Consider the following 27,543-nt stretch of genomic DNA (forward strand, 5'->3'; position numbering starts at 1 on the left):
CGGAGGGGACATGTGACATTCTCTGTGGTTGCTGTGTCAGGGGGCGGGGTCTGGTCAGCTGACAGTCACATGACAGTATTCCATCTGGGAGGGGACGGAGAGAGGACACGACCCTGATACAATGTAACAGAAGATCAGAAACAGCAACAACATGAAGCACAGGTAAGAAAGTATCAGGTGTGTGGCCCCCAGTATCAGGTGTGTGGCCCCCAGTATCAGGTGTGTGGCCCCCAGTATCACTCTGTCTGGAGGAGGAGGGGGAGATGTGTGGCCCCCAGTATCAGGTGTGTGGCCCCCAGTATCAGGTGTGTGGCCCCCAGTATCACTCTGTCTGGAGGAGGAGGGGGAGATGTGTGGCCCCCAGTATCAGGTGTGTGGCCCCCAGTATCAGGTGTGTGGCCCCCAGTATCACTCTGTTTGGAGGAGGAGGAGGAGATGTGTGGCCCCCAGTATCACTCTGTCTGGAGGAGGAGGAGGAGGGGGAGATGTGTGGCCCCCAGTATCACTCTGTCTGGAGGAGGAGGAGATGTGTGGCCCCCAGTATCACTCTGTCTGGAGGAGGAGGAGGAGGAGATGTGTGGCCCCCAGTATCACTCTGTCTGGAGGAGGAGGAGGAGGAGATGTGTGGCCCCCAGTATCACTCCGTCTGGAGGAGGAGGAGGAGATGTGTGGCCCCCAGTATCACTCTGTCTGGAGGAGGAGGAGGGGGAGATGTGTGGCCCCCAGTATCACTCTGTCTGGAGGAGGAGGAGGAGATGTGTGGCCCCCAGTATCACTCTGTCTGGAGGAGGAGGAGATGTGTGGCCCCCAGTATCACTCTGTCTGGAGGAGGAGGAGGAGGAGGAGGAGATGTGTGGCCCCCAGTATCACTCTGTCTGGAGGAGGAGGAGGAGGAGGGGGAGATGTGTGGCCCCCAGTATCACTCTGTCTGGAGGAGGAGGAGGAGGAGATGTGTGGCCCCCAGTATCACTCTGTCTGGAGGAGGAGGAGGGGGAGATGTGTGGCCCCCAGTATCACTCTGTCTGGAGGAGGAGGAGGGGGAGATGTGTGGCCCCCAGTATCACTCTGTCTGGAGGAGGAGGAGGAGGAGCTGTGTGGCCCCCAGTATCACTCTGTCTGGAGGAGGAGGAGGAGGAGGAGGGGGAGATGTGTGGCCCCCAGTATCACTCTGTCTGGAGGAGGAGGAGGGGGAGATGTGTGGCCCCCAGTATCACTCTGTCTGGAGGAGGAGGAGGAGATGTGTGGCCCCCAGTATCACTCTGTCTGGAGGAGGAGGGGGAGATGTGTGGCCCCCAGTATCACTCTGTCTGGAGGAGGAGGGGGAGGAGGAGGAGGAGATGTGTGGCCCCCAGTATCACTCTGTCTGGAGGAGGAGGGGGAGATGTGTGGCCCCCAGTATCACTCTGTCTGGAGGAGGAGGAGGAGATGTGTGGCCCCCAGTATCACTCTGTCTGGAGGAGGAGGAGGAGGAGATGTGTGGCCCCCAGTATCACTCTGTCTGGAGGAGGAGGAGGGGGAGGAGGAGGAGGAGATGTGTGGCCCCCAGTATCACTCTGTCTGGAGGAGGAGGAGGAGATGTGTGGCCCCCAGTATCACTCTGTCTGGAGGAGGAGGAGGAGGAGATGTGTGGCCCCCAGTATCACTCTGTCTGGAGGAGGAGGAGGAGGAGGAGGAGGAGGAGATGTGTGGCACCCAGTATCACTCTGTCTGGAGGAGGAGGAGGAGGAGGAGATGTGTGGCCCCCAGTATCACTCTGTCTGGAGGAGGGGGAGATGTGTGGCCCCCAGTATCACTCTGTCTGGAGGAGGAGATGTGTGGCCCCCAGTATCACTCTGTCTGGAGGAGGAGATGTGTGGCCCCCAGTATCACTCTGTCTGGAGGAGGAGATGTGTGGCCCCCAGTATCACTCTGTCTGGAGGAGGAGGAGGAGGAGATGTGTGGCCCCCAGTATCACTCCGTCTGGAGGAGGAGGAGGAGCTGTGTGGCCCCCAGTATCACTCTGTCTGGAGGAGGAGGAGGAGGAGGAGATGTGTGGCCCCCAGTATCACTCTGTCTGGAGGAGGAGGAGGAGATGTGTGGCCCCCAGTATCACTCTGTCTGGAGGAGGAGATGTGTGGCCCCCAGTATCACTCTGTCTGGAGGAGGAGGAGGAGGAGATGTGTGGCCCCCAGTATCACTCCGTCTGGAGGAGGAGGAGGAGCTGTGTGGCCCCCAGTATCACTCTGTCTGGAGGAGGAGGAGGAGGAGGAGGAGGAGGAGGAGATGTGTGGCCCCCAGTATCACTCTGTCTGGAGGAGGAGGAGGAGATGTGTGGCCCCCAGTATCACTCTGTCTGGAGGAGGAGGAGGAGGAGGAGGGGGAGATGTGTGGCCCCCAGTATCACTCTGTCTGGAGGAGGAGGAGGAGGAGGAGGGGGAGATGTGTGGCCCCCAGTATCACTCTGTCTGGAGGAGGAGGAGGGGGAGATGTGTGGCCCCCAGTATCACTCTGTCTGGAGGAGGAGGAGGAGATGTGTGGCCCCCAGTATCACTCTGTCTGGAGGAGGAGGAGGAGATGTGTGGCCCCCAGTATCACTCTGTCTGGAGGAGGAGGAGGAGGAGGAGATGTGTGGCCCCCAGTATCACTCTGTCTGGAGGAGGAGGAGGAGGAGGAGGAGATGTGTGGCCCCCAGTATCACTCTGTCTGGAGGAGGAGGGGGAGATGTGTGGCCCCTGCTGTCTCTGTGCTGTGGCCCCTGGGTTGTTAGATATCACATGATAATATTCTGCTTCTTCCTCCCTCAGCGTCTCTGTCCTTGTCGTCTTCTGTTTCCTGATAAACATCATAGATTCCAGAATCTTCCCAGAACCGGAGCAGAATCTCAAGTAAGTGACATTATCGACATCTACATCTACCCGGCTATCCTCCACATCCCTGTATAGTGTATTATACACACAGCCAGGACTATCCTGCAGGAGGTCCCTGTCCTCTACACCCGGCTATCCTCCACATCCCTGTATAGTGTATTATACACACAGCCAGGACTATCCTGCAGGAGGTCCCTGTCCTCTACACCCGGCTATCCTCCACATCCCTGTATAGTGTATTATACATACAGCCAGGACTATCCTGCAGGAGGTCCCTGTCCTCTACACCCGGCTATCCTCCACATCCCTGTATAGTGTATTATACATACAGCCAGGACTATCCTGCAGGAGATCCCTGTCCTCTACACCCGGCTATCCTCCACATCCCTGTATAGTGTATTATACACACAGCCAGGACTATCCTGCAGGAGGTCCCTGTCCTCTACACCCGGCTATCCTCCACATCCCTGTATAGTGTATTATACATACAGCCAGGACTATCCTGCAGGAGGTCCCTGTCCTCTACACCAGGCTATCCTCCACATCCCTGTATAGTGTATTATACACACAGCCAGGACTATCCTGCAGGAGATCCCTGTCCTCTACACCCGGCTATCCTCCACATCCCTGTATAGTGTATTATACACACAGCCAGGACTATCCTGCAGGAGGTACCTGTCCTCTACACCCGGCTATCCCCCACATCCCTGTATAGTGTATTATACATACAGCCAGGACTATCCTGCAGGAGGGACCTGTCCTCTACACCCGGCTATCCTCCACATCCCTGTATAGTGTATTATACATACAGCCAGGACTATCCTGCAGGAGGTCCCTGTCCTCTACACCCGGCTATCCTCCACATCCCTGTATAGTGTATTATACACACAGCCAGGACTATCCTGCAGGAGGTCCCTGTCCTCTACACCCGGCTATCCTCCTCATCCCTGTATAGTGTATTATACACACAGCCAGGACTATCCTGCAGGAGGTACCTGTCCTCTACACCCGGCTATCCTCCACATCCCTGTATAGTGTATTATACACACAGCCAGGACTATCCTGCAGGAGGTCCCTGTCCTCTACACCCGGCTATCCTCCACATCCCTGTATAGTGTATTATACACACAGCCAGGACTATCCTGCAGGAGGTACCTGTCCTCTACACCCGGCTATCCTCCACATCCCTGTATAGTGTATTATACATACAGCCAGGACTATCCTGCAGGAGGTCCCTGTCCTCTACACCCGGCTATCCCCCACATCCCTGTATAGTGTATTATACATACAGCCAGGACTATCCTGCAGGAGTTCCCTGTCCTCTACACCCGGCTATCCTCCACATCCCTGTATAGTGTATTATACATACAGCCAGGACTATCCTGCAGGAGTTCCCTGTCCTCTACACCCGGCTATCCTCCACATCCCTGTATAGTGTATTATACATACAGCCAGGACTATCCTGCAGGAGGTCCCTGTCCTCTACACCCGGCTATCCTCCACATCCCTGAATAGTGTATTATACACACAGCCAGGACTATCCTGCAGGAGGTACCTGTCCTCTACACCCGGCTATCCTCCACATCTCTGTATAGTGTATTATACACACAGCCAGGACTATCCTGCAGGAGGTACCTGTCCTCTACACCCGGCTATCCCCCACATCCCTGTATAGTGTATTATACATACAGCCAGGACTATCCTGCAGGAGGTACCTGTCCTCTACACCCGGCTATCCTCCACATCCCTGTATAGTGTATTATACATACAGCCAGGACTATCCTGCAGGAGTTCCCTGTCCTCTACACCCGGCTATCCCCCACATCCCTGTATAGTGTATTATACACACAGCCAGGACTATCCTGCAGGAGGTCCCTGTCCTCTACACCCGGTTATCCTCCTATCCTCCACATCCCTGTATAGTGTATTATACATACAGCCAGGACTATCCTGCAGGAGGTCCCTGTCCTCTACACCCGGCTATCCTCCACATCCCTGTATAGTGTATTATACACACAGCCAGGACTATCCTGCAGGAGATACCTGTCCTCTACACCTGGCTATCCCCCACATCCCTGTATAGTGTATTATACACACAGCCAGGACTATCCTGCAGGAGGTCCCTGTCCTCTACACCCGGCTATCCTCCACATCCCTGTATAGTGTATTATACATACAGCCAGGATTATCCTGCAGGAGGTCCCTGTCCTCTACACCCGGCTATCCTCCACATCCCTGTATAGTGTATTATACACACAGCCAGGACTATCCTGCAGGAGGTACCTGTCCTCTACACCCGGCTATCCTCCACATCCCTGTATAGTGTATTATACACACAGCCAGGACTATCCTGCAGGAGGTCCCTGTCCTCTACACCCGGCTATCCTCCACATCCCTGTACAGTGTATTATACACACATCCAGGACTATCCTGCAGGAGGTCCCTGTCCTCTACACCCGGCTATCCTCCACATCCCTGTATAGTGTATTATACACACAGCCAGGACTATCCTGCAGGAGATCCCTGTCCTCTACACCCGGCTATCCTCCACATCCCTGTATAGTGTATTATACATACAGCCAGGACTATCCTGCAGGAGGTCCCTGTCCTCTACACCCGGCTATCCTCCACATCCCTGTATAGTGTATTATACACACAGCCAGGACTATCCTGCAGGAGGTACCTGTCCTCTCCACCCGGCTATCCCCCACATCCCTGTATAGTGTATTATACATACAGCCAGGACTATCCTGCAGGAGGGACCTGTCCTCTACACCCGGCTATCCTCCACATCCCTGTATAGTGTATTATACATACAGCCAGGATTATCCTGCAGGAGGTCCCTGTCCTCTACACCCGGCTATCCTCCACATCCCTGTATAGTGTATTATACACACAGCCAGGACTATCCTGCAGGAGGTACCTGTCCTCTACACCCGGCTATCCTCCACATCCCTGTATAGTGTATTATACACACAGCCAGGACTATCCTGCAGGAGGTCCCTGTCCTCTACACCCGGCTATCCTCCACATCCCTGTACAGTGTATTATACACACATCCAGGACTATCCTGCAGGAGGTCCCTGTCCTCTACACCCGGCTATCCTCCACATCCCTGTATAGTGTATTATACACACAGCCAGGACTATCCTGCAGGAGGTACCTGTCCTCTCCACCCGGCTATCCCCCACATCCCTGTATAGTGTATTATACATACAGCCAGGACTATCCTGCAGGAGGGACCTGTCCTCTACACCCGGCTATCCTCCACATCCCTGTATAGTGTATTATACATACAGCCAGGACTATCCTGCAGGAGGTCCCTGTCCTCTACACCCGGCTATCCTCCTCATCCCTGTATAGTGTATTATACACACAGCCAGGACTATCCTGCAGGAGGTACCTGTCCTCTACACCCGGCTATCCTCCACATCCTTGTATAGTTTATTATACACACAGCCAGGACTATCCTGCAGGAGGTCCCTGTCCTCTACACCCGGCTATCCTCCACATCCCTGTATAGTGTATTATACACACAGCCAGGACTATCCTGCAGGAGGTCCCTGTCCTCTACACCCGGCTATCCTCCACATCCCTGTATAGTGTATTATACACACAGCCAGGACTATCCTGCAGGAGGTACCTGTCCTCTACACCCGGCTATCCTCCACATCCCCGTATAGTGTATTATACACACAGCCAGGACTATCCTGCAGGAGGTCCCTGTCCTCTACACCCGGCTATCCTCCACATCCCTGTATAGTGTATTATACATACAGCCAGGATTATCCTGCAGGAGGTCCCTGTCCTCTACACCCGGCTATCCTCCACATCCCTGTATAGTGTATTATACATACAGCCAGGACTATCCTGCAGGAGGTCCCTGTCCTCTACACCCGGCTATCCTCCACATCCCTGTATAGTGTATTATACACACAGCCAGGACTATCCTGCAGGAGGTCCCTGTCCTCTACACCCGGCTATCCTCCACATCCCTGTATAGTGTATTATACACACAGCCAGGACTATCCTGCAGGAGATCCCTGTCCTCTACACCCGGCTATCCTCCACATCCCTGTATAGTGTATTATACACACAGCCAGGACTATCCTGCAGGAGATCCCTGTTCTCTACACCCGGCTATCCTCCACATCCCTGTATAGTGTATTATACACACAGCCAGGACTATCCTGCAGGAGGTACCTGTCCTCTACACCCGGCTATCCTCCACATCCCTGTATAGTGTATTATACACACAGCCAGGACTATCCTGCAGGAGATCCCTGTCCTCTACACCCGGCTATCCTCCACATCCCTGTATAGTGTATTATACACACAGCCAGGACTATCCTGCAGGAGGTACCTGTCCTCTACACCCGGCTATCCCCCACATCCCTGTATAGTGTATTATACATACAGCCAGGACTATCCTGCAGGAGGGACCTGTCCTCTACACCCGGCTATCCTCCACATCCCTGTATAGTGTATTATACATACAGCCAGGACTATCCTGCAGGAGGTCCCTGTCCTCTACACCCGGCTATCCTCCTCATCCCTGTATAGTGTATTATACACACAGCCAGGACTATCCTGCAGGAGGTACCTGTCCTCTACACCCGGCTATCCTCCACATCCCTGTATAGTGTATTATACACACAGCCAGGACTATCCTGCAGGAGGTACCTGTCCTCTACACCCGGCTATCCTCCACATCCCTGTATAGTGTATTATACATACAGCCAGGACTATCCTGCAGGAGTTCCCTGTCCTCTACACCCGGCTATCCTCCACATCCCTGTATAGTGTATTATACATACAGCCAGGACTATCCTGCAGGAGGTCCCTGTCCTCTACACCCGGCTATCCTCCACATCCCTGAATAGTGTATTATACACACAGCCAGGACTATCCTGCAGGAGGTGCCTGTCCTCTACACCCGGCTATCCTCCACATCCCTGTATAGTGTATTATACACACAGCCAGGACTATCCTGCAGGAGGTACCTGTCCTCTACACCCGGCTATCCCCCACATCCCTGTATAGTGTATTATACATACAGCCAGGACTATCCTGCAGGAGGGACCTGTCCTCTACACCCGGCTATCCTCCACATCCCTGTATAGTGTATTATACACACAGCCAGGACTATCCTGCAGGAGGGACCTGTCCTCTACACCCGGCTATCCTCCACATCCCTGTATAGTGTATTATACACACAGCCAGGACTATCCTGCAGGAGGTCCCTGTCCTCTACACCCGGCTATCCTCCACATCCCTGTATAGTGTATTATACATACAGCCAGGACTATCCTGCAGGAGTTCCCTGTCCTCTACACCCGGCTATCCTCCACATCCCTGTATAGTGTATTATACACACAGCCAGGACTATCCTGCAGGAGGTCCCTGTCCTCTACACCCGGCTATCCTCCACATCCCTGTATAGTGTATTATACACACAGCCAGGACTATCCTGCAGGAGGTACCTGTCCTCTACACCCGGCTATCCTCCACATCCCTGTATAGTGTATTATACACACAGCCAGGACTATCCTGCAGGAGGTACCTGTCCTCTACACCCGGCTATCCCCCACATCCCTGTATAGTGTATTATACATACAGCCAGGACTATCCTGCAGGAGGGACCTGTCCTCTACACCCGGCTATCCTCCACATCCCTGTATAGTGTATTATACACACAGCCAGGACTATCCTGCAGGAGGTCCCTGTCCTCTACACCCGGCTATCCTCCACATCCCTGTATAGTGTATTATACACACAGCCAGGACTATCCTGCAGGAGATCCCTGTCCTCTACACCCGGCTATCCTCCACATCCCTGTATAGTGTATTATACACACAGCCAGGACTATCCTGCAGGAGATCCCTGTCCTCTACACCCGGCTATCCCCCACATCCCTGTATAGTGTATTATACACACAGCCAGGACTATCCTGCAGGAGATCCCTGTCCTCTACACCCGGCTATCCTCCACATCCCTGTATAGTGTATTATACACACAGCCAGGACTATCCTGCAGGAGGTACCTGTCCTCTACACCCGGCTATCCTCCACATCCCTGTATAGTGTATTATACATACAGCCAGGACTATCCTGCAGGAGATCCCTGTCCTCTACACCCGGCTATCCTCCTCATCCCTGTATAGTGTATTATACACACAGCCAGGACTATCCTGCAGGAGGGACCTGTCCTCTACACCCGGCTATCCTCCACATCCCTGTATAGTGTATTATACACACAGCCAGGACTATCCTGCAGGAGGTACCTGTCCTCTACACCCGGCTATCCTCCACATCCCTGTATAGTGTATTATACACACAGCCAGGACTATCCTGCAGGAGGTACCTGTCCTCTACACCCGGCTATCCCCCACATCCCTGTATAGTGTATTATACACACAGCCAGGACTATCCTGCAGGAGATCCCTGTCCTCTACACCCGGCTATCCTCCACATCCCCGTATAGTGTATTATACACACAGCCAGGACTATCCTGCAGGAGGTCCCTGTCCTCTACACCCGGCTATCCTCCACATCCTTGTATAGTGTATTATACACACAGCCAGGACTATCCTGCAGGAGGTACCTGTCCTCTCCACCCGGCTATCCCCCACATCCCTGTATAGTGTATTATACATACAGCCAGGACTATCCTGCAGGAGGGACCTGTCCTCTACACCCGGCTATCCTCCACATCCCTGTATAGTGTATTATACACACAGCCAGGACTATCCTGCAGGAGGTACCTGTCCTCTCCACCCGGCTATCCCCCACATCCCTGTATAGTGTATTATACATACAGCCAGGACTATCCTGCAGGAGGGACCTGTCCTCTACACCCGGCTATCCTCCACATCCCTGTATAGTGTATTATACATACAGCCAGGATTATCCTGCAGGAGGTCCCTGTCCTCTACACCCGGCTATCCTCCACATCCCTGTATAGTGTATTATACACACAGCCAGGACTATCCTGCAGGAGGTACCTGTCCTCTACACCCGGCTATCCTCCACATCCCTGTATAGTGTATTATACACACAGCCAGGACTATCCTGCAGGAGGTCCCTGTCCTCTACACCCGGCTATCCTCCACATCCCTGTACAGTGTATTATACACACATCCAGGACTATCCTGCAGGAGGTCCCTGTCCTCTACACCCGGCTATCCTCCACATCCCTGTATAGTGTATTATACACACAGCCAGGACTATCCTGCAGGAGGTACCTGTCCTCTCCACCCGGCTATCCCCCACATCCCTGTATAGTGTATTATACATACAGCCAGGACTATCCTGCAGGAGGGACCTGTCCTCTACACCCGGCTATCCTCCACATCCCTGTATAGTGTATTATACATACAGCCAGGACTATCCTGCAGGAGGTCCCTGTCCTCTACACCCGGCTATCCTCCTCATCCCTGTATAGTGTATTATACACACAGCCAGGACTATCCTGCAGGAGGTACCTGTCCTCTACACCCGGCTATCCTCCACATCCTTGTATAGTTTATTATACACACAGCCAGGACTATCCTGCAGGAGGTCCCTGTCCTCTACACCCGGCTATCCTCCACATCCCTGTATAGTGTATTATACACACAGCCAGGACTATCCTGCAGGAGGTCCCTGTCCTCTACACCCGGCTATCCTCCACATCCCTGTATAGTGTATTATACACACAGCCAGGACTATCCTGCAGGAGGTACCTGTCCTCTACACCCGGCTATCCTCCACATCCCCGTATAGTGTATTATACACACAGCCAGGACTATCCTGCAGGAGGTCCCTGTCCTCTACACCCGGCTATCCTCCACATCCCTGTATAGTGTATTATACATACAGCCAGGATTATCCTGCAGGAGGTCCCTGTCCTCTACACCCGGCTATCCTCCACATCCCTGTATAGTGTATTATACATACAGCCAGGACTATCCTGCAGGAGGTCCCTGTCCTCTACACCCGGCTATCCTCCACATCCCTGTATAGTGTATTATACACACAGCCAGGACTATCCTGCAGGAGGTCCCTGTCCTCTACACCCGGCTATCCTCCACATCCCTGTATAGTGTATTATACACACAGCCAGGACTATCCTGCAGGAGATCCCTGTCCTCTACACCCGGCTATCCTCCACATCCCTGTATAGTGTATTATACACACAGCCAGGACTATCCTGCAGGAGATCCCTGTCCTCTACACCCGGCTATCCTCCACATCCCTGTATAGTGTATTATACACACAGCCAGGACTATCCTGCAGGAGGTACCTGTCCTCTACACCCGGCTATCCTCCACATCCCTGTATAGTGTATTATACACACAGCCAGGACTATCCTGCAGGAGATCCCTGTCCTCTACACCCGGCTATCCTCCACATCCCTGTATAGTGTATTATACACACAGCCAGGACTATCCTGCAGGAGGTACCTGTCCTCTACACCCGGCTATCCCCCACATCCCTGTATAGTGTATTATACATACAGCCAGGACTATCCTGCAGGAGGGACCTGTCCTCTACACCCGGCTATCCTCCACATCCCTGTATAGTGTATTATACATACAGCCAGGACTATCCTGCAGGAGGTCCCTGTCCTCTACACCCGGCTATCCTCCTCATCCCTGTATAGTGTATTATACACACAGCCAGGACTATCCTGCAGGAGGTACCTGTCCTCTACACCCGGCTATCCTCCACATCCCTGTATAGTGTATTATACACACAGCCAGGACTATCCTGCAGGAGGTACCTGTCCTCTACACCCGGCTATCCTCCACATCCCTGTATAGTGTATTATACATACAGCCAGGACTATCCTGCAGGAGTTCCCTGTCCTCTACACCCGGCTATCCTCCACATCCCTGTATAGTGTATTATACATACAGCCAGGACTATCCTGCAGGAGGTCCCTGTCCTCTACACCCGGCTATCCTCCACATCCCTGAATAGTGTATTATACACACAGCCAGGACTATCCTGCAGGAGGTGCCTGTCCTCTACACCCGGCTATCCTCCACATCCCTGTATAGTGTATTATACACACAGCCAGGACTATCCTGCAGGAGGTACCTGTCCTCTACACCCGGCTATCCCCCACATCCCTGTATAGTGTATTATACATACAGCCAGGACTATCCTGCAGGAGGGACCTGTCCTCTACACCCGGCTATCCTCCACATCCCTGTATAGTGTATTATACACACAGCCAGGACTATCCTGCAGGAGGGACCTGTCCTCTACACCCGGCTATCCTCCACATCCCTGTATAGTGTATTATACACACAGCCAGGACTATCCTGCAGGAGGTCCCTGTCCTCTACACCCGGCTATCCTCCACATCCCTGTATAGTGTATTATACATACAGCCAGGACTATCCTGCAGGAGTTCCCTGTCCTCTACACCCGGCTATCCTCCACATCCCTGTATAGTGTATTATACACACAGCCAGGACTATCCTGCAGGAGGTCCCTGTCCTCTACACCCGGCTATCCTCCACATCCCTGTATAGTGTATTATACACACAGCCAGGACTATCCTGCAGGAGGTACCTGTCCTCTACACCCGGCTATCCTCCACATCCCTGTATAGTGTATTATACACACAGCCAGGACTATCCTGCAGGAGGTACCTGTCCTCTACACCCGGCTATCCCCCACATCCCTGTATAGTGTATTATACATACAGCCAGGACTATCCTGCAGGAGGGACCTGTCCTCTACACCCGGCTATCCTCCACATCCCTGTATAGTGTATTATACACACAGCCAGGACTATCCTGCAGGAGGTCCCTGTCCTCTACACCCGGCTATCCTCCACATCCCTGTATAGTGTATTATACATACAGCCAGGACTATCCTGCAGGAGATCCCTGTCCTCTACACCCGGCTATCCTCCACATCCCTGTATAGTGTATTATACACACAGCCAGGACTATCCTGCAGGAGATCCCTGTCCTCTACACCCGGCTATCCTCCACATCCCTGTATAGTGTATTATACACACAGCCAGGACTATCCTGCAGGAGATCCCTGTCCTCTACACCCGGCTATCCCCCACATCCCTGTATAGTGTATTATACACACAGCCAGGACTATCCTGCAGGAGATCCCTGTCCTCTACACCCGGCTATCCTCCACATCCCTGTATAGTGTATTATACACACAGCCAGGACTATCCTGCAGGAGGTACCTGTCCTCTACACCCGGCTATCCTCCACATCCCTGTATAGTGTATTATACATACAGCCAGGACTATCCTGCAGGAGATCCCTGTCCTCTACACCCGGCTATCCTCCTCATCCCTGTATAGTGTATTATACACACAGCCAGGACTATCCTGCAGGAGGGACCTGTCCTCTACACCCGGCTATCCTCCACATCCCTGTATAGTGTATTATACACACAGCCAGGACTATCCTGCAGGAGGTACCTGTCCTCTACACCCGGCTATCCTCCACATCCCTGTATAGTGTATTATACACACAGCCAGGACTATCCTGCAGGAGGTACCTGTCCTCTACACCCGGCTATCCCCCACATCCCTGTATAGTGTATTATACACACAGCCAGGACTATCCTGCAGGAGATCCCTGTCCTCTACACCCGACTATCCTCCACATCCCTGTATAGTGTATTATACACACAGCCAGGACTATCCTGCAGGAGATCCCTGTCCTCTACACCCGGCTATCCTCCACATCCCTGTATAGTGTATTATACACACAGCCAGGACTATCCTGCAGGAGGTCCCTGTCCTCTACACCCGGCTATCCTCCACATCCCTGTATAGTGTATTATACATACAGCCAGGACTATCCTGCAGGAGATCCCTGTCCTCTACACCCGGCTATCCCCCACATCCCTGTATAATGTATTATACACACAGCCAGGACTATCCTGCAGGAGATCCCTGTCCTCTACACCCGGCTATCCTCCACATCCCTGTATAGTGTATTATACACACAGCCAGGACTATCCTGCAGGAGGTACCTGTCCTCTACACCCGGCTATCCTCCACATCCCTGTATAGTGTATTATACACACAGCCAGGACTATCCTGCAGGAGGTACCTGTCCTCTACACCCGGCTATCCCCCACATCCCTGTATAGTGTATTATACATACAGCCAGGACTATCCTGCAGGAGGGACCTGTCCTCTACACCCGGCTATCCTCCACATCCCTGTATAGTGTATTATACACACAGCCAGGACTATCCTGCAGGAGGTACCTGTCCTCTACACCCGGCTATCCTCCACATCCCTGTATAGTGTATTATACACACAGCCAGGACTATCCTGCAGGAGGTACCTGTCCTCTACACCCGGCTATCCCCCACATCCCTGTATAGTGTATTATACACACAGCCAGGACTATCCTGCAGGAGATCCCTGTCCTCTACACCCGGCTATCCTCCACATCCCTGTATAGTGTATTATACATACAGCCAGGACTATCCTGCAGGAGGTCCCTGTCCTCTACACCCGGCTATCCCCCACATCCCTGTATTGTGTATTATACACACAGCCAGGACTATCCTGCAGGAGATCCCTGTCCTCTACACCCGGCTATCCTCCACATCCCTGTATAGTGTATTATACACACAGCCAGGACTATCCTGCAGGAGATCCCTGTCCTCTACACCCGGCTATCCTCCACATCCCTGTATAGTGTATTATACATACAGCCAGGACTATCCTGCAGGAGGTCCCTGTCCTCTACACCCGGCTATCCTCCACATCCCTGTATAGTGTATTATACATACAGCCAGGACTATCCTGCAGGAGATCCCTGTCCTCTACACCCGGCTATCCCCCACATCCCTGTATAATGTATTATACACACAGCCAGGACTATCCTGCAGGAGATCCCTGTCCTCTACACCCGGCTATCCTCCACATCCCTGTATAGTGTATTATACACACAGCCAGGACTATCCTGCAGGAGGGACCTGTCCTCTACACCCGGCTATCCTCCACATCCCTGTATAGTGTATTATACACACAGCCAGGACTATCCTGCAGGAGGTACCTGTCCTCTACACCCGGCTATCCCCCACATCCCTGTATAGTGTATTATACATACAGCCAGGACTATCCTGCAGGAGGGACCTGTCCTCTACACCCGGCTATCCTCCACATCCCTGTATAGTGTATTATACACACAGCCAGGACTATCCTGCAGGAGGTACCTGTCCTCTACACCCGGCTATCCCCCACATCCCTGTATAGTGTATTATACACACAGCCAGGACTATCCTGCAGGAGGTACCTGTCCTCTACACCCGGCTATCCTCCACATCCCTGTATAGTGTATTATACATACAGCCAGGACTATCCTGCAGGAGATCCCTGTCCTCTACACCCGGCTATCCCCCACATCCCTGTATAATGTATTATACACACAGCCAGGACTATCCTGCAGGAGATCCCTGTCCTCTACACCCGGCTATCCTCCACATCCCTGTATAGTGTATTATACACACAGCCAGGACTATCCTGCAGGAGGTACCTGTCCTCTACACCCGGCTATCCTCCACATCCCTGTATAGTGTATTATACACACAGCCAGGACTATCCTGCAGGAGGTACCTGTCCTCTACACCCGGCTATCCCCCACATCCCTGTATAGTGTATTATACATACAGCCAGGACTATCCTGCAGGAGGGACCTGTCCTCTACACCCGGCTATCCTCCACATCCCTGTATAGTGTATTATACACACAGCCAGGACTATCCTGCAGGAGGTCCCTGTCCTCTACACCCGGCTATCCTCCACATCCCTGTATAGTGTATTATACATACAGCCAGGACTATCCTGCAGGAGGTCCCTGTCCTCTACACCCGGCTATCCTCCACATCCCTGTATAGTGTATTATACACACAGCCAGGACTATCCTGCAGGAGGTACCTGTCCTCTACACCCGGCTATCCTCCACATCCCTGTATAGTGTATTATACACACAGCCAGGACTATCCTGCAGGAGGTCCCTGTCCTCTACACCCGGCTATCCCCCACATCCCTGTATAGTGTATTATACACACAGCCAGGACTATCCTGCAGGAGATCCCTGTCCTCTACACCCGGCTATCCTCCACATCCCTGTATAGTGTATTATACATAAAGCCAGGACTATCCTGCAGGAGGTCCCTGTCCTCTACACCCGGCTATCCCCCACATCCCTGTATTGTGTATTATACACACAGCCAGGACTATCCTGCAGGAGATCCCTGTCCTCTACACCCGGCTATCCTCCACATCCCTGTATAGTGTATTATACACACAGCCAGGACTATCCTGCAGGAGGTCCCTGTCCTCTACACCCGGCTATCCTCCACATCCCTGTATAGTGTATTATACATACAGCCAGGACTATCCTGCAGGAGGTCCCTGTCCTCTACACCCGGCTATCCTCCACATCCCTGTATAGTGTATTATACACACAGCCAGGACTATCCTGCAGGAGGTACCTGTCCTCTACACCCGGCTATCCTCCACATCCCTGTATAGTGTATTATACATACAGCCAGGACTATCCTGCAGGAGGTCCCTGTCCTCTACACCCGGCTATCCTCCACATCCCTGTATAGTGTATTATACACACAGCCAGGACTATCCTGCAGGAGGTCCCTGTCCTCTACACCCGGCTATCCTCCACATCCCTGTATAGTGTATTATACATACAGCCAGGACTATCCTGCAGGAGATCCCTGTCCTCTACACCCGGCTATCCCCCACATCCCTGTATAATGTATTATACACACAGCCAGGACTATCCTGCAGGAGATCCCTGTCCTCTACACCCGGCTATCCTCCACATCCCTGTATAGTGTATTATACACACAGCCAGGACTATCCTGCAGGAGGTCCCTGTCCTCTACACCCGGCTATCCTCCACATCCCTGTATAGTGTATTATACACACAGCCAGGACTATCCTGCAGGAGGTACCTGTCCTCTACACCCGGCTATCCTCCACATCCCTGTATAGTGTATTATACACACAGCCAGGACTATCCTGCAGGAGGTCCCTGTCCTCTACACCCGGCTATCCTCCACATCCCTGTATAGTGTATTATACACACAGCCAGGACTATCCTGCAGGAGGTACCTGTCCTCTACACCCGGCTATCCTCCACATCCCTGTATAGTGTATTATACACACAGCCAGGACTATCCTGCAGGAGGTACCTGTCCTCTACACCCGGCTATCCTCCACATCCCTGTATAGTGTATTATACACACAGCCAGGACTATCCTGCAGGAGGTCCCTGTCCTCTACACCCGGCTATCCTCCACATCCCTGTATAGTGTATTATACACACAGCCAGGACTATCCTGCAGGAGGTACCTGTCCTCTACACCCGGCTATCCTCCACATCCCTGTATAGTGTATTATACACACAGCCAGGACTATCCTGCAGGAGGTACCTGTCCTCTACACCCGGCTATCCTCCACATCCCTGTATAGTGTATTATACACACAGCCAGGACTATCCTGCAGGAGATCCCTGTCCTCTACACCCGGCTATCCCCCACATCCCTGTATAGTGTATTATACACACAGCCAGGACTATCCTGCAGGAGATCCCTGTCCTCTACACCCGGCTATCCTCCACATCCCTGTATAGTGTATTATACACACAGCCAGGACTATCCTGCAGGAGGTCCCTGTCCTCTACACCCGGCTATCCTCCACATCCCTGTATAGTGTATTATACACACAGCCAGGACTATCCTGCAGGAGGTCCCTGTCCTCTACACCCGGCTATCCTCCACATCCCTGTATAGTGTATTATACACACAGCCAGGACTATCCTGCAGGAGGGACCTGTCCTCTACACCCGGCTATCCTCCACATCCCTGTATAGTGTATTATACACACAGCCAGGACTATCCTGCAGGAGGTCCCTGTCCTCTACACCCGGCTATCCTCCACATCCCTGTATAGTGTATTATACACACAGCCAGGACTATCCTGCAGGAGGGATCTGTCCTCTACACCCGGCTATCCTCCACATCCCTGTATAGTGTATTATACACACAGCCAGGACTATCCTGCAGGAGATACCTGTCCTCTACACCCGGCTATCCTCCACATCCCTGTATAGTGTATTATACATACAGCCAGGACTATCCTGCAGGAGGTCCCTGTCCTCTACACCCGGCTATCCTCCACATCCCTGTATAGTGTATTATACACACAGCCAGGACTATCCTGCAGGAGGTACCTGTCCTCTACACCCGGCTATCCCCCACATCCCTGTATAATGTATTATACACACAGCCAGGACTATCCTGCAGGAGATCCCTGTCCTCTACACCCGGCTATCCTCCACATCCCTGTATAGTGTATTATACATACAGCCAGGACTATCCTGCAGGAGGTACCTGTCCTCTACACCCGGCTATCCTCCACATCCCTGTATAGTATATTATACACACAGCCAGGACTATCCTGCAGGAGATCCCTGTCCTCTACACCCGGCTATCCTCCACATCCCTGTATAGTGTATTATACATACAGCCAGGACTATCCTGCAGGAGGTCCCTGTCCTCTACACCCGGCTATCCTCCTCATCCCTGTATAGTGTATTATACACACAGCCAGGACTATCCTGCAGGAGATCCCTGTCCTCTACACCCGGCTATCCTCCACATCCCTGTATAGTGTATTATACACACAGCCAGGACTATCCTGCAGGAGGTCCCTGTCCTCTACACCCGGCTATCCTCCACATCCCTGTATAGTGTATTATACACACAGCCAGGACTATCCTGCAGGAGGTCCCTGTCCTCTACACCCGGCTATCCTCCACATCCCCGTATAGTGTATTATACACACAGCCAGGACTATCCTGCAGGAGGTCCCTGTCCTCTACACCCGGCTATCCTCCACATCCCTGTATAGTGTATTATACACACAGCCAGGACTATCCTGCAGGAGGTCCCTGTCCTCTACACCCGGCTATCCTCCACATCCCTGTATAGTGTATTATACACACAGCCAGGACTATCCTGCAGGAGGTCCCTGTCCTCTACACCCGGCTATCCTCCACATCCCTGTATAGTGTATTATACACACAGCCAGGACTATCCTGCAGGAGGTCCCTGTCCTCTACACCCGGCTATCCTCCACATCCCTGTATAGTGTATTATACACACAGCCAGGACTATCCTGCAGGAGATCCCTGTCCTCTACACCCGGCTATCCCCCACATCCCTGTATAGTGTATTATACACACAGCCAGGACTATCCTGCAGGAGGTACCTGTCCTCTACACCCGGCTATCCTCCACATCCCTGTATAGTGTATTATACACACAGCCAGGACTATCCTGCAGGAGGTCCCTGTCCTCTACACCCGGCTATCCTCCACATCCCTGTATAGTGTATTATACATACAGCCAGGACTATCCTGCAGGAGGTCCCTGTCCTCTACACCCGGCTATCCTCCACATCCCTGTATAGTGTATTATACACACAGCCAGGACTATCCTGCAGGAGATCCCTGTCCTCTACACCCGGCTATCCCCCACATCCCTGTATAGTGTATTATACACACAGCCAGGACTATCCTGCAGGAGGTACCTGTCCTCTACACCCGGCTATCCTCCACATCCCTGTATAGTGTATTATACACACAGCCAGGACTATCCTGCAGGAGATCCCTGTCCTCTACACCCGGCTATCCCCCACATCCCTGTATAGTGTATTATACACACAGCCAGGACTATCCTGCAGGAGGTACCTGTCCTCTACACCCGGCTATCCCCCACATCCCTGTATAGTGTATTATACACACAGCCAGGACTATCCTGCAGGAGGGACCTGTCCTCTACACCCGGCTATCCCCCACATCCCTGTATAGTGTATTATACACACAGCCAGGACTATCCTGCAGGAGGTACCTGTCCTCTACACCCGGCTATCCTCCACATCCCTGTATAGTGTATTATACACACAGCCAGGACTATCCTGCAGGAGGTCCCTGTCCTCTACACCCGGCTATCCTCCACATCCCTGTATAGTGTATTATACATACAGCCAGGACTATCCTGCAGGAGGTCCCTGTCCTCTACACCCGGCTATCCTCCACATCCCTGTATAGTGTATTATACACACAGCCAGGACTATCCTGCAGGAGATCCCTGTCCTCTACACCCGGCTATCCCCCACATCCCTGTATAGTGTATTATACACACAGCCAGGACTATCCTGCAGGAGGTACCTGTCCTCTACACCCGGCTATCCTCCACATCCCTGTATAGTGTATTATACACACAGCCAGGACTATCCTGCAGGAGATCCCTGTCCTCTACACCCGGCTATCCCCCACATCCCTGTATAGTGTATTATACACACAGCCAGGACTATCCTGCAGGAGGTACCTGTCCTCTACACCCGGCTATCCCCCACATCCCTGTATAGTGTATTATACACACAGCCAGGACTATCCTGCAGGAGATCCCTGTCCTCTACACCCGGCTATCCTCCACATCCCTGTATAGTATATTATACACACAGCCAGGACTATCCTGCAGGAGATCCCTGTCCTCTACACCCGGCTATCCCCCACATCCCTGTATAGTGTATTATACACACAGCCAGGACTATCCTGCAGGAGGGACCTGTCCTCTACACCCGGCTATCCTCCACATCCCTGTATAGTGTATTATACACACAGCCAGGACTATCCTGCAGGAGGTCCCTGTCCTCTACACCCGGCTATCCTCCACATCCCTGTATAGTGTATTATACACACAGCCAGGACTATCCTGCAGGAGGTCCCTGTCCTCTACACCCGGCTATCCCCCACATCCCTGTATAGTGTATTATACACACAGCCAGGACTATCCTGCTGGAGATACACAGGGGCGCACCTGCCTTGAGGCGAGTTGAGAATCTCTTCTCAGCCGTCACGCCTCCTGCTGAACATGTGGGCGGCACCGTGCTCCTGCTGTATGTTTTTAATACTACATGTATAGGAGGATTGTCCTCCTGACAGATCCTGAGCACCACCACCGCCCGGGATATTAACCCTTGTGTCTTCCTGTCCCCCTCTCCAGAGCCCCTGAGGGATGGCTTCCAGCAGAGCGTCTCGCCAGCAATGACACCGTGGTTCTGACATTTGCCCTGAAGCAGCAGAATGTGGAGAAATTGGAGTCTCTGGTGAGGGCGGTGTCTGACCCAGACTCCCCCCATTATGGTAAGTGAGTAGGTCGCTCTGGTCACCACACATGGTCCAGTTCCTGGTTTGCTCTTCTGCGTGACCTATAATTACTTTTGTTACATCTTGCGGTGTCCGGCAGGTCACTATCTGTCCCTGGAGGAGCTCCGGAGCCTTGTGCAGCCTTCAGGTGAAACCCTTGGAGCAGTCAGGTCCTGGCTGAAGAAACACGGGATCCTGCAGTGTGACAGCATCATGACTGGAGACTTCTTACAGTGCCAAACAGATGGCAGGTCAGCCCCACCCCATCAGCACCCTATGGGAGCAGGCCTGGGGGAGGACACCCAAGTTAGGAAGACCAATGAGGTAGAATAATGAGAAGACTGTCATAGGGACAGACTATACTGGGTGGTGCTGAGGTTTGGGTGGCTATGCCAACCTCTCCCTGTGCCCCATTTATAAGCAACACCGGTCATAAACTCCCAACCGAAGCCCAGGTAGTACACCTGGCGTCCTGCATGTGGCGCTCTATACCTCAGTCACATGGTCTCCATCTCTTGTTGCAGAACTGCAGAGCTCCTGCTTCCCGGGGCCCACTTCATACGTTATCGGAAGGGAGACAAGAGTGTGGTCAGATCTAATTCCCCGTACTCCCTGGATCCAACTGTGGCCGAACACATCGACTTTGGTGAGTCGCCAACATCCGACAAAGGAGGAGGGTCGACGGTGGCCTGCGGATGGGAGGGGAGGATGGTTGACGGTGGCCTGCGGGAGGGAGGGGAGGATGGGCGACTGTGGCCTGCGGGCGGGACGGAGAGGAGGAGGGGCGACTGTGGCCTGCGGGCGGGGTGGAGGGGTGGAGGGGCGACTGTGGCCTGCGGGCGGGAGGAAGGGGTGGAGGGGCCACAGTGGCCTGCGGGCGGGAGGGAGGGGTGGAGGGGCGACTGTGGCCTGCGGGCGGGAGGGGAGGAGGGGCGACTGTGGCCTGCGGGCGGGCGGGCGGGAGGGAGGGGAGGAGGGGCGACTGTGGCCTGCGGGCGGGCGGGAGGGAGGGGAGGAGGGGCGACTGTGGCCTGCGGGCAGGAGGGAGGGCCGGAGGGGCGACTGTGGCCTGCGGGAGGGCTGGAGGGGCGACTGTAGCCTGCGGGCGGGAGGGAGGGGAGGCGGGGCGACTGTGGCCTGCGGGCGGGCGGGAGGGAGGGGTGGAGGGGCGACTGTGGCCTGCGGGAGGGAGGGGAGGAGGGGCGACTGTGGCCTGCGGGCGGGAGGGAGGGGAGGAGGGGCGACTATGGCCTGCTCTTGGAGGGGCGACTGTGGCCTGCGGGCGGGCGCTAGGGTGGGGAGGAGGGGCGACTGTGGCCTGCGGGCGGGCGGAAGGGACGGGAGGAGGGGCGACTGTGGCATGCGGGCGGGCGGGAGGGAGGGGAGGAGGGGCGACTGTGGCCTGCAGGGGAGGAGGGGCGATTGTGGCCTGCAGGCGGGCGGGAGGGAGGGGAGGAGGGGCGACTGTGGCCTGCGGGCGGGAGGGAGGGGAGGAGGGGCGACTGTGGCCTGCGGGCGGGAGGGAGGGGAGGAGGGGCGACTGTGGCCTGCGGGCGGGAGGGAGGGGAGGAGGGGCGACTGTGGCCTGCGGGCGGGAGGGAGGGGAGGAGGGGCGACTGTGGCCTGCGGGCGGGAGGGAGGGGAGGATCGGCGACTGTGGCCTGCGGGAGGGAGGGGAGGAGGGGCGACTGTGGCCTGCGGGCTGGCGGGCGGGAGGGGAGTCGGGGCGACTGTGGCCTGCAGGGGAGGAGGGGCGACTGTGGCCTGCGGGCGGGAGGGAGGGGTGGAGGGGCGACTGTGGCCTGCGGGCGGGAGGGGTGGAGGGGCGACTGTGGCCTGCGGGCGGGCGGGAGGTGAGGAGGGGCGACTGTGGCCTGCGGGCGGGAGGGAGGGGCTACTGTGGCCTGTGGGCAGGCGGGCGGGAGGGGAGGAGGGGCGACTGTGGCCTGCGGGCGGGCGGGAGGGAGGGGAGGAGGGGCGACTGTGGCCTGCGGGCGGGCGGGAGGGAGGGGAGGAGGGGCGACTGTGGCCTGCGGGCGGGAGGGAGGGAGGGGAGGAGGGGCGACTGTGGCCTGCGGGCGGGAGGGAGGGGAGGAGGGGCGACTGTGGCCTGCAGGCGGGCGGGCGGGAGGCTTAGGGGAGGGGAGGAGGGGCGACTGTGGCCGGCGGGCGGGCGGGAGGGGAGGAGGGGCGACTGTGGCCTGCGGTAGGGGAGGAGGGCGGTAGGGGAGACTGTGGCCTGCGGTAGGGGAGGAGGGCAGACGGTGGCCTGCGGGCGGGAGGTCACAGTATATTTTGGTGGACAGAGCACTTGGTGGTTGCGCTTCTGGATAGCCGCCTATCTTTCTCTCTCCAGTTGGAGGACTTCACCGGTTTCCAAATGAGAAGAAAGTTTTAAGGCGAAAAAAAGGCAAATCGGATGAAGTTGCTACAAAATTTCACCTGGGTGTTACACCATCTGTGCTGCGGCAGCGATACAACCTGTCCATCAGTGATGTGGGAACCCATCCTAACAACAGCCAAGCGTGTGCTCAGGTAACGTCCTCCGAGGCCTCAGATCTACAACATGTAGGCGGCAGCCACGGGGTGTCCCCAGCATGAGAAGCTCATGTCACCTGGTATGTCCTGCCACCTTCCTGCTAGAGAAGATCAGAAATATCCATTGGAAGAAGACGTGTACAGGGGGCTCTCCACGCTGTACGTCCTTCTGACTGTTCTGGTTGATGCCGTACTGTGAGGGACAATGTAGTCACTGGCTTCATACTGCGGCAACCTGCAAAGGGCGTATAGAACAAACTGGGTGTAAACATATAGAAGCCATGACACAAGAGTCTTCCCTAAATCCCTCCTAGGTACAATGCATCATGGGAACCTTATCCCACCGAGGGACATCATAAACTGTGGGGCGTCTGCCCTGCAGCCTGAGGACGTGGGCACATGGTGACATAGGATCATATATTCAGATCAGGATATTAAACCGCCCCTGGTTCTCCTCATCCCAGGAGAAGGAGGACCGGCCAGATGATGGATGATAGGACCTATCCATAGGGGATGACACTATTCCACCCTCAATCTATACTCCTCTCTTTCTTTCAGTTTTTAGAGCAGTTTTTCCACCCCGCCGACCTCTCGGAGTTCATGAGCCTCTTTGGAGGAGGATTTGAGCACCGCTATGAGGTGGATCATGTGGTCGGGCAGCAGGGAGGAGGACGGGCTGGTCTGGAGGCCAGCTTGGATGTTGAGTACATCATGAGTATGGGGGCCAATATCTCCACCTGGGTGTTCAGCAATCCGGGTAAGTTAAGTCTCTTTTGGGCCCTACATTATCTGAGGAAGCTCTTTTCTTGGGCATCACATGTTGGACGCTCAATAAGCAGTTGTGATGCTGGAGACCACCATTAATGTGGTTGATCTTCTCAGGTCGCCACGAGTCTCAGGAGCCGTTCCTCCAGTGGATGTTGCTGCTGAGTAACATGTCCTCCATCCCCTGGGTTCACACCATCAGTTATGGTGATGATGAGGACAGTCTGTCTGCGGCTTTCATGCAGAGAATCAACGTGGAGTTCATGAAGGCAGCGGCTCGGGGTCTCACCATCCTCTTTGCATCAGGTAAGGATAATCCTCCATCAATGGCGCCTGGGACCATGGGCAGCAGCGGCCCAGATAGGGAAACCGCCTGGAGGTCCCGGCAGCAGCGGCTGAGGCTCGGCATGGTCGCTTCTCTGCAATGCTCTGCATAGTACCTGGCGTCTCTGCAGACTATTACAAGGTGCCCTCTGTCCCCACAGACACTTTGGCCACATTTGGACCTTGCACACATTATAGACTGGCTGCTCGTGTGTTTATGGAGTGTTTGCGCCAGTTTTATGTCGGTGCTGCCTGGTGCACCTAAAGGGGCATCCGATGCAGATTCGTATTGGGCTTCACATTCATGTCGGACGCTGTTACTGGTATTCAATAAACTGCTGCACTTTCACATTAATATCTGCGCAAACTGCTCATAGTGCACCCCACACGAGAGAGGATGCTGCACTAGAGCACCCCCTGCATCACTACTGGATCACAGCCACAGGAGATGACACGAAGGGTCTGGGCAGCCGTCTGATAAATAAATAAAAATAAAAGGTAAAATAAATAAATAAATGTCGCTTCATTAACAAGAGACAAACTGCTGATTCTTCTCCAGGTGACGATGGTGCCGGGTGCAGACAAGTCTCCAAAGAGAGAAATGTCTTCCGTCCAAGTTTCCCGGCCTCCAGGTGAGAGACCACAACCCAGGCCTTCTATACAGGGGTGTCCTCCATACTGGGGTCCTAGGACCTCCCGGAGCCTGTGGATCACTTCCGTGTTTGTCATGTCTGTTCTCAGCCCGTATGTGACTACTGTTGGGGGAACATCTTTCAAGAATCCGTTCCAGGTGACGTATGAAGTGACAGATTACATCAGTGGGGGAGGATTTAGCAATGTGTTTCCTATGCCGGATTACCAGGTAAGTGGCCGTGATGTCCTGGGGGCCTCATGTCCTCTGCTGATGAGATGGTTTGTGTCTCACCCTCCTCCTGTATCCTGAAGGTTTCTGCAGTTCTGGAATATTTAAAGTCCTCTGTGAAGATGCCACCAGAGAGTTACTACAACCGCAGTGGACGAGCCTACCCTGACGTGGCAGCTCTGTCTGACAACTACTGGGTGGTGACAAATCGTGTCCCAATCCCATGGGTGTCTGGAACCTCTGTAAGTATCTGTGCACATCATAGACTTACTATTGTCCTAGGAGACACCAGAATCAGTTCTTCAGCAGTCATTGAAAGCTTCCAGGAGCCCAAGTGTCCGGCTGAGGTGTATGGGCGGCACCTAGAGTACAAAGGACCCTGCTCAGAGCACCTGATATTGGGAATGGTTGCAGCAACATTTATTCCTTTCTGAAGATGGCACCTAAGGGATCCTCGATGTTCAGAGATATCTCCAATGTTAGGACTTGAAAATAAGGTTTCCATGGTCTGTGACCATGAATGGTGGTGATATTATACTCTAGTGTCTGGGGTGATGGGGTGGCAGTGGTGTAGTCCAGTGTCCGTGGTGGTGTCCCTAGTTTTGGGGTGGCAGCGGTGTTACTCCAGTGTCTGGGGTGTAGTCTGCTGTCCCCCATGGTGACAAAGTAGTCCAGTGTCTTTAGGGGGTGGTAGTGCTTCTCCATCGGTCTTCTGGACGTACAGTAACGTGATTTTCCCTTCCCCCCACTACAGGCCTCCACTCCCGTGTTTGGAGGGATTCTCTCTCTTATTAATGATCAGCGGATAAAGAGAGGTCTCTCACCTTTGGGTTTCCTAAATCCAGCCTTGTATCGTCTGCGAGGGAACAGCACCAACGCCTTTTATGATGTAAGTTTTGGGGTTTCTTCGTGGATGTAGGGGGGGGGGGGGGGCTTCAGAACCCAAAATGGTTGTGGGGCTCATTCTATAAATTTTAGCGTCATCCGTTCTGTCTGTGTATTGGGAGGACTTGATTAAAAAACAAATCCAAACCCCTCCTTGCCCTATTTCTGTATTTTGTTACTTCTCCCCCACCTACAAAAAATGTGTTAAATAATCAAAAAGTCTCTGCTGTTAGACAATGCATGTTGTTCCACAAAAGACAAGCTCCCATGAATGACAGCTCTGGCTCTTGAGTTGGGGGAGAAGATCCTGTTCCTGAGCGCTTTCTCCTCTCCCGCAGGTCACACACGGATGTCACATCTCATGTTTGGATGACCAGGTCCTGGCTCAAGGATTTTGTGCTGCTCCAAGCTGGGACCCAGTGACGGGCTGGGGGACACCAAACTACCCGGAGTTATTGAAGGCCTTGCTGTGAACATCCATCTTCACAATCCAAAAACTATAAAAAAAAACAAAACAAAAACATTGGGCGGGAATGATAACGGTGTGTTACGGGTTTGTGTCTTCTGTAGCTTTTCTGGTGGAGCGAGTGCAGGAGATCCCTATATGAAGGATCAATAGATGTCACCAAGTTCCGTTCTATTACCAGGTTTGGGGGTTCAGTAGGGGTTACACGGCCTCCACTCTGTACTTGGCCATGGGACCCCCAGACGTCACATGTTCCAGTACGTGGATAGGTTCCCCGTGTCTCCTTTGTCACACGATGCTTTAGCTTGATCTCAGGGAGTGCAGTTTTGCACATTTTTGTGGCCCTATAACTGTCTAGGTCACTAGAGGCACGTAGTGCTAACTTGCTGAATGTGAGCCTGTGGTCCAATGACTTGCAGGGGTCGTCTGGGCGGGGGGTTGGTTAATGCCAGTAGATGGTGGAGACTATCCGCAACTGGTCTAGCAGGAGAGATTCTTGCTGCCACCTTGTTCACTAAAGTAGGAGTAGGAATCGTGGCCTCTAAATTCTTTCGACTTGTTCAGATTTTAATAAAATTTTGCTTTGTTACGTTATTCTTCTTTAATGAGGCAGTAGCAGAGTCATGTCTTCCT

At 53.8% G+C, this 27,543-nt stretch overlaps 1 protein-coding gene across 1 annotated transcript; it reads left to right on the plus strand.

The window, feature by feature from the left end:
* Window positions 1-27,499, plus strand: TPP1 (tripeptidyl peptidase 1). The gene is made up of 13 exons (XM_072133558.1): window positions 1-162; window positions 2,784-2,864; window positions 20,928-21,067; window positions 21,171-21,321; window positions 21,595-21,716; window positions 23,427-23,605; window positions 24,167-24,365; window positions 24,491-24,679; window positions 25,257-25,329; window positions 25,439-25,559; window positions 25,643-25,801; window positions 26,314-26,448; window positions 26,783-27,499. The coding sequence occupies exons 1-13, from the start codon at window positions 152-154 to the stop codon at window positions 26,915-26,917; spliced, it is 1,695 nt and encodes a 564-aa protein (XP_071989659.1). The 5' UTR covers window positions 1-151; the 3' UTR covers window positions 26,918-27,499.
* The last annotated feature ends 44 nt before the right edge of the window (window positions 27,500-27,543 follow it).

The sequence above is a fragment of the Engystomops pustulosus genome, chromosome 2, assembly GCF_040894005.1.
Source record: "Engystomops pustulosus chromosome 2, aEngPut4.maternal, whole genome shotgun sequence".
Lineage (NCBI taxonomy): Eukaryota > Metazoa > Chordata > Amphibia > Anura > Leptodactylidae > Engystomops > Engystomops pustulosus.

Bases quoted from the DNA above. Each gene is read 5' to 3' on its own strand.
- TPP1 (XM_072133558.1), top strand. The intron at 21,717-23,426 runs GTGAGTCGCCAA...TTCTCTCTCCAG, and splicing joins GGCCGAACACATCGACTTTG to TTGGAGGACTTCACCGGTTT. The intron at 26,449-26,782 runs GTAAGTTTTGGG...CCTCTCCCGCAG, and splicing joins GCACCAACGCCTTTTATGAT to GTCACACACGGATGTCACAT.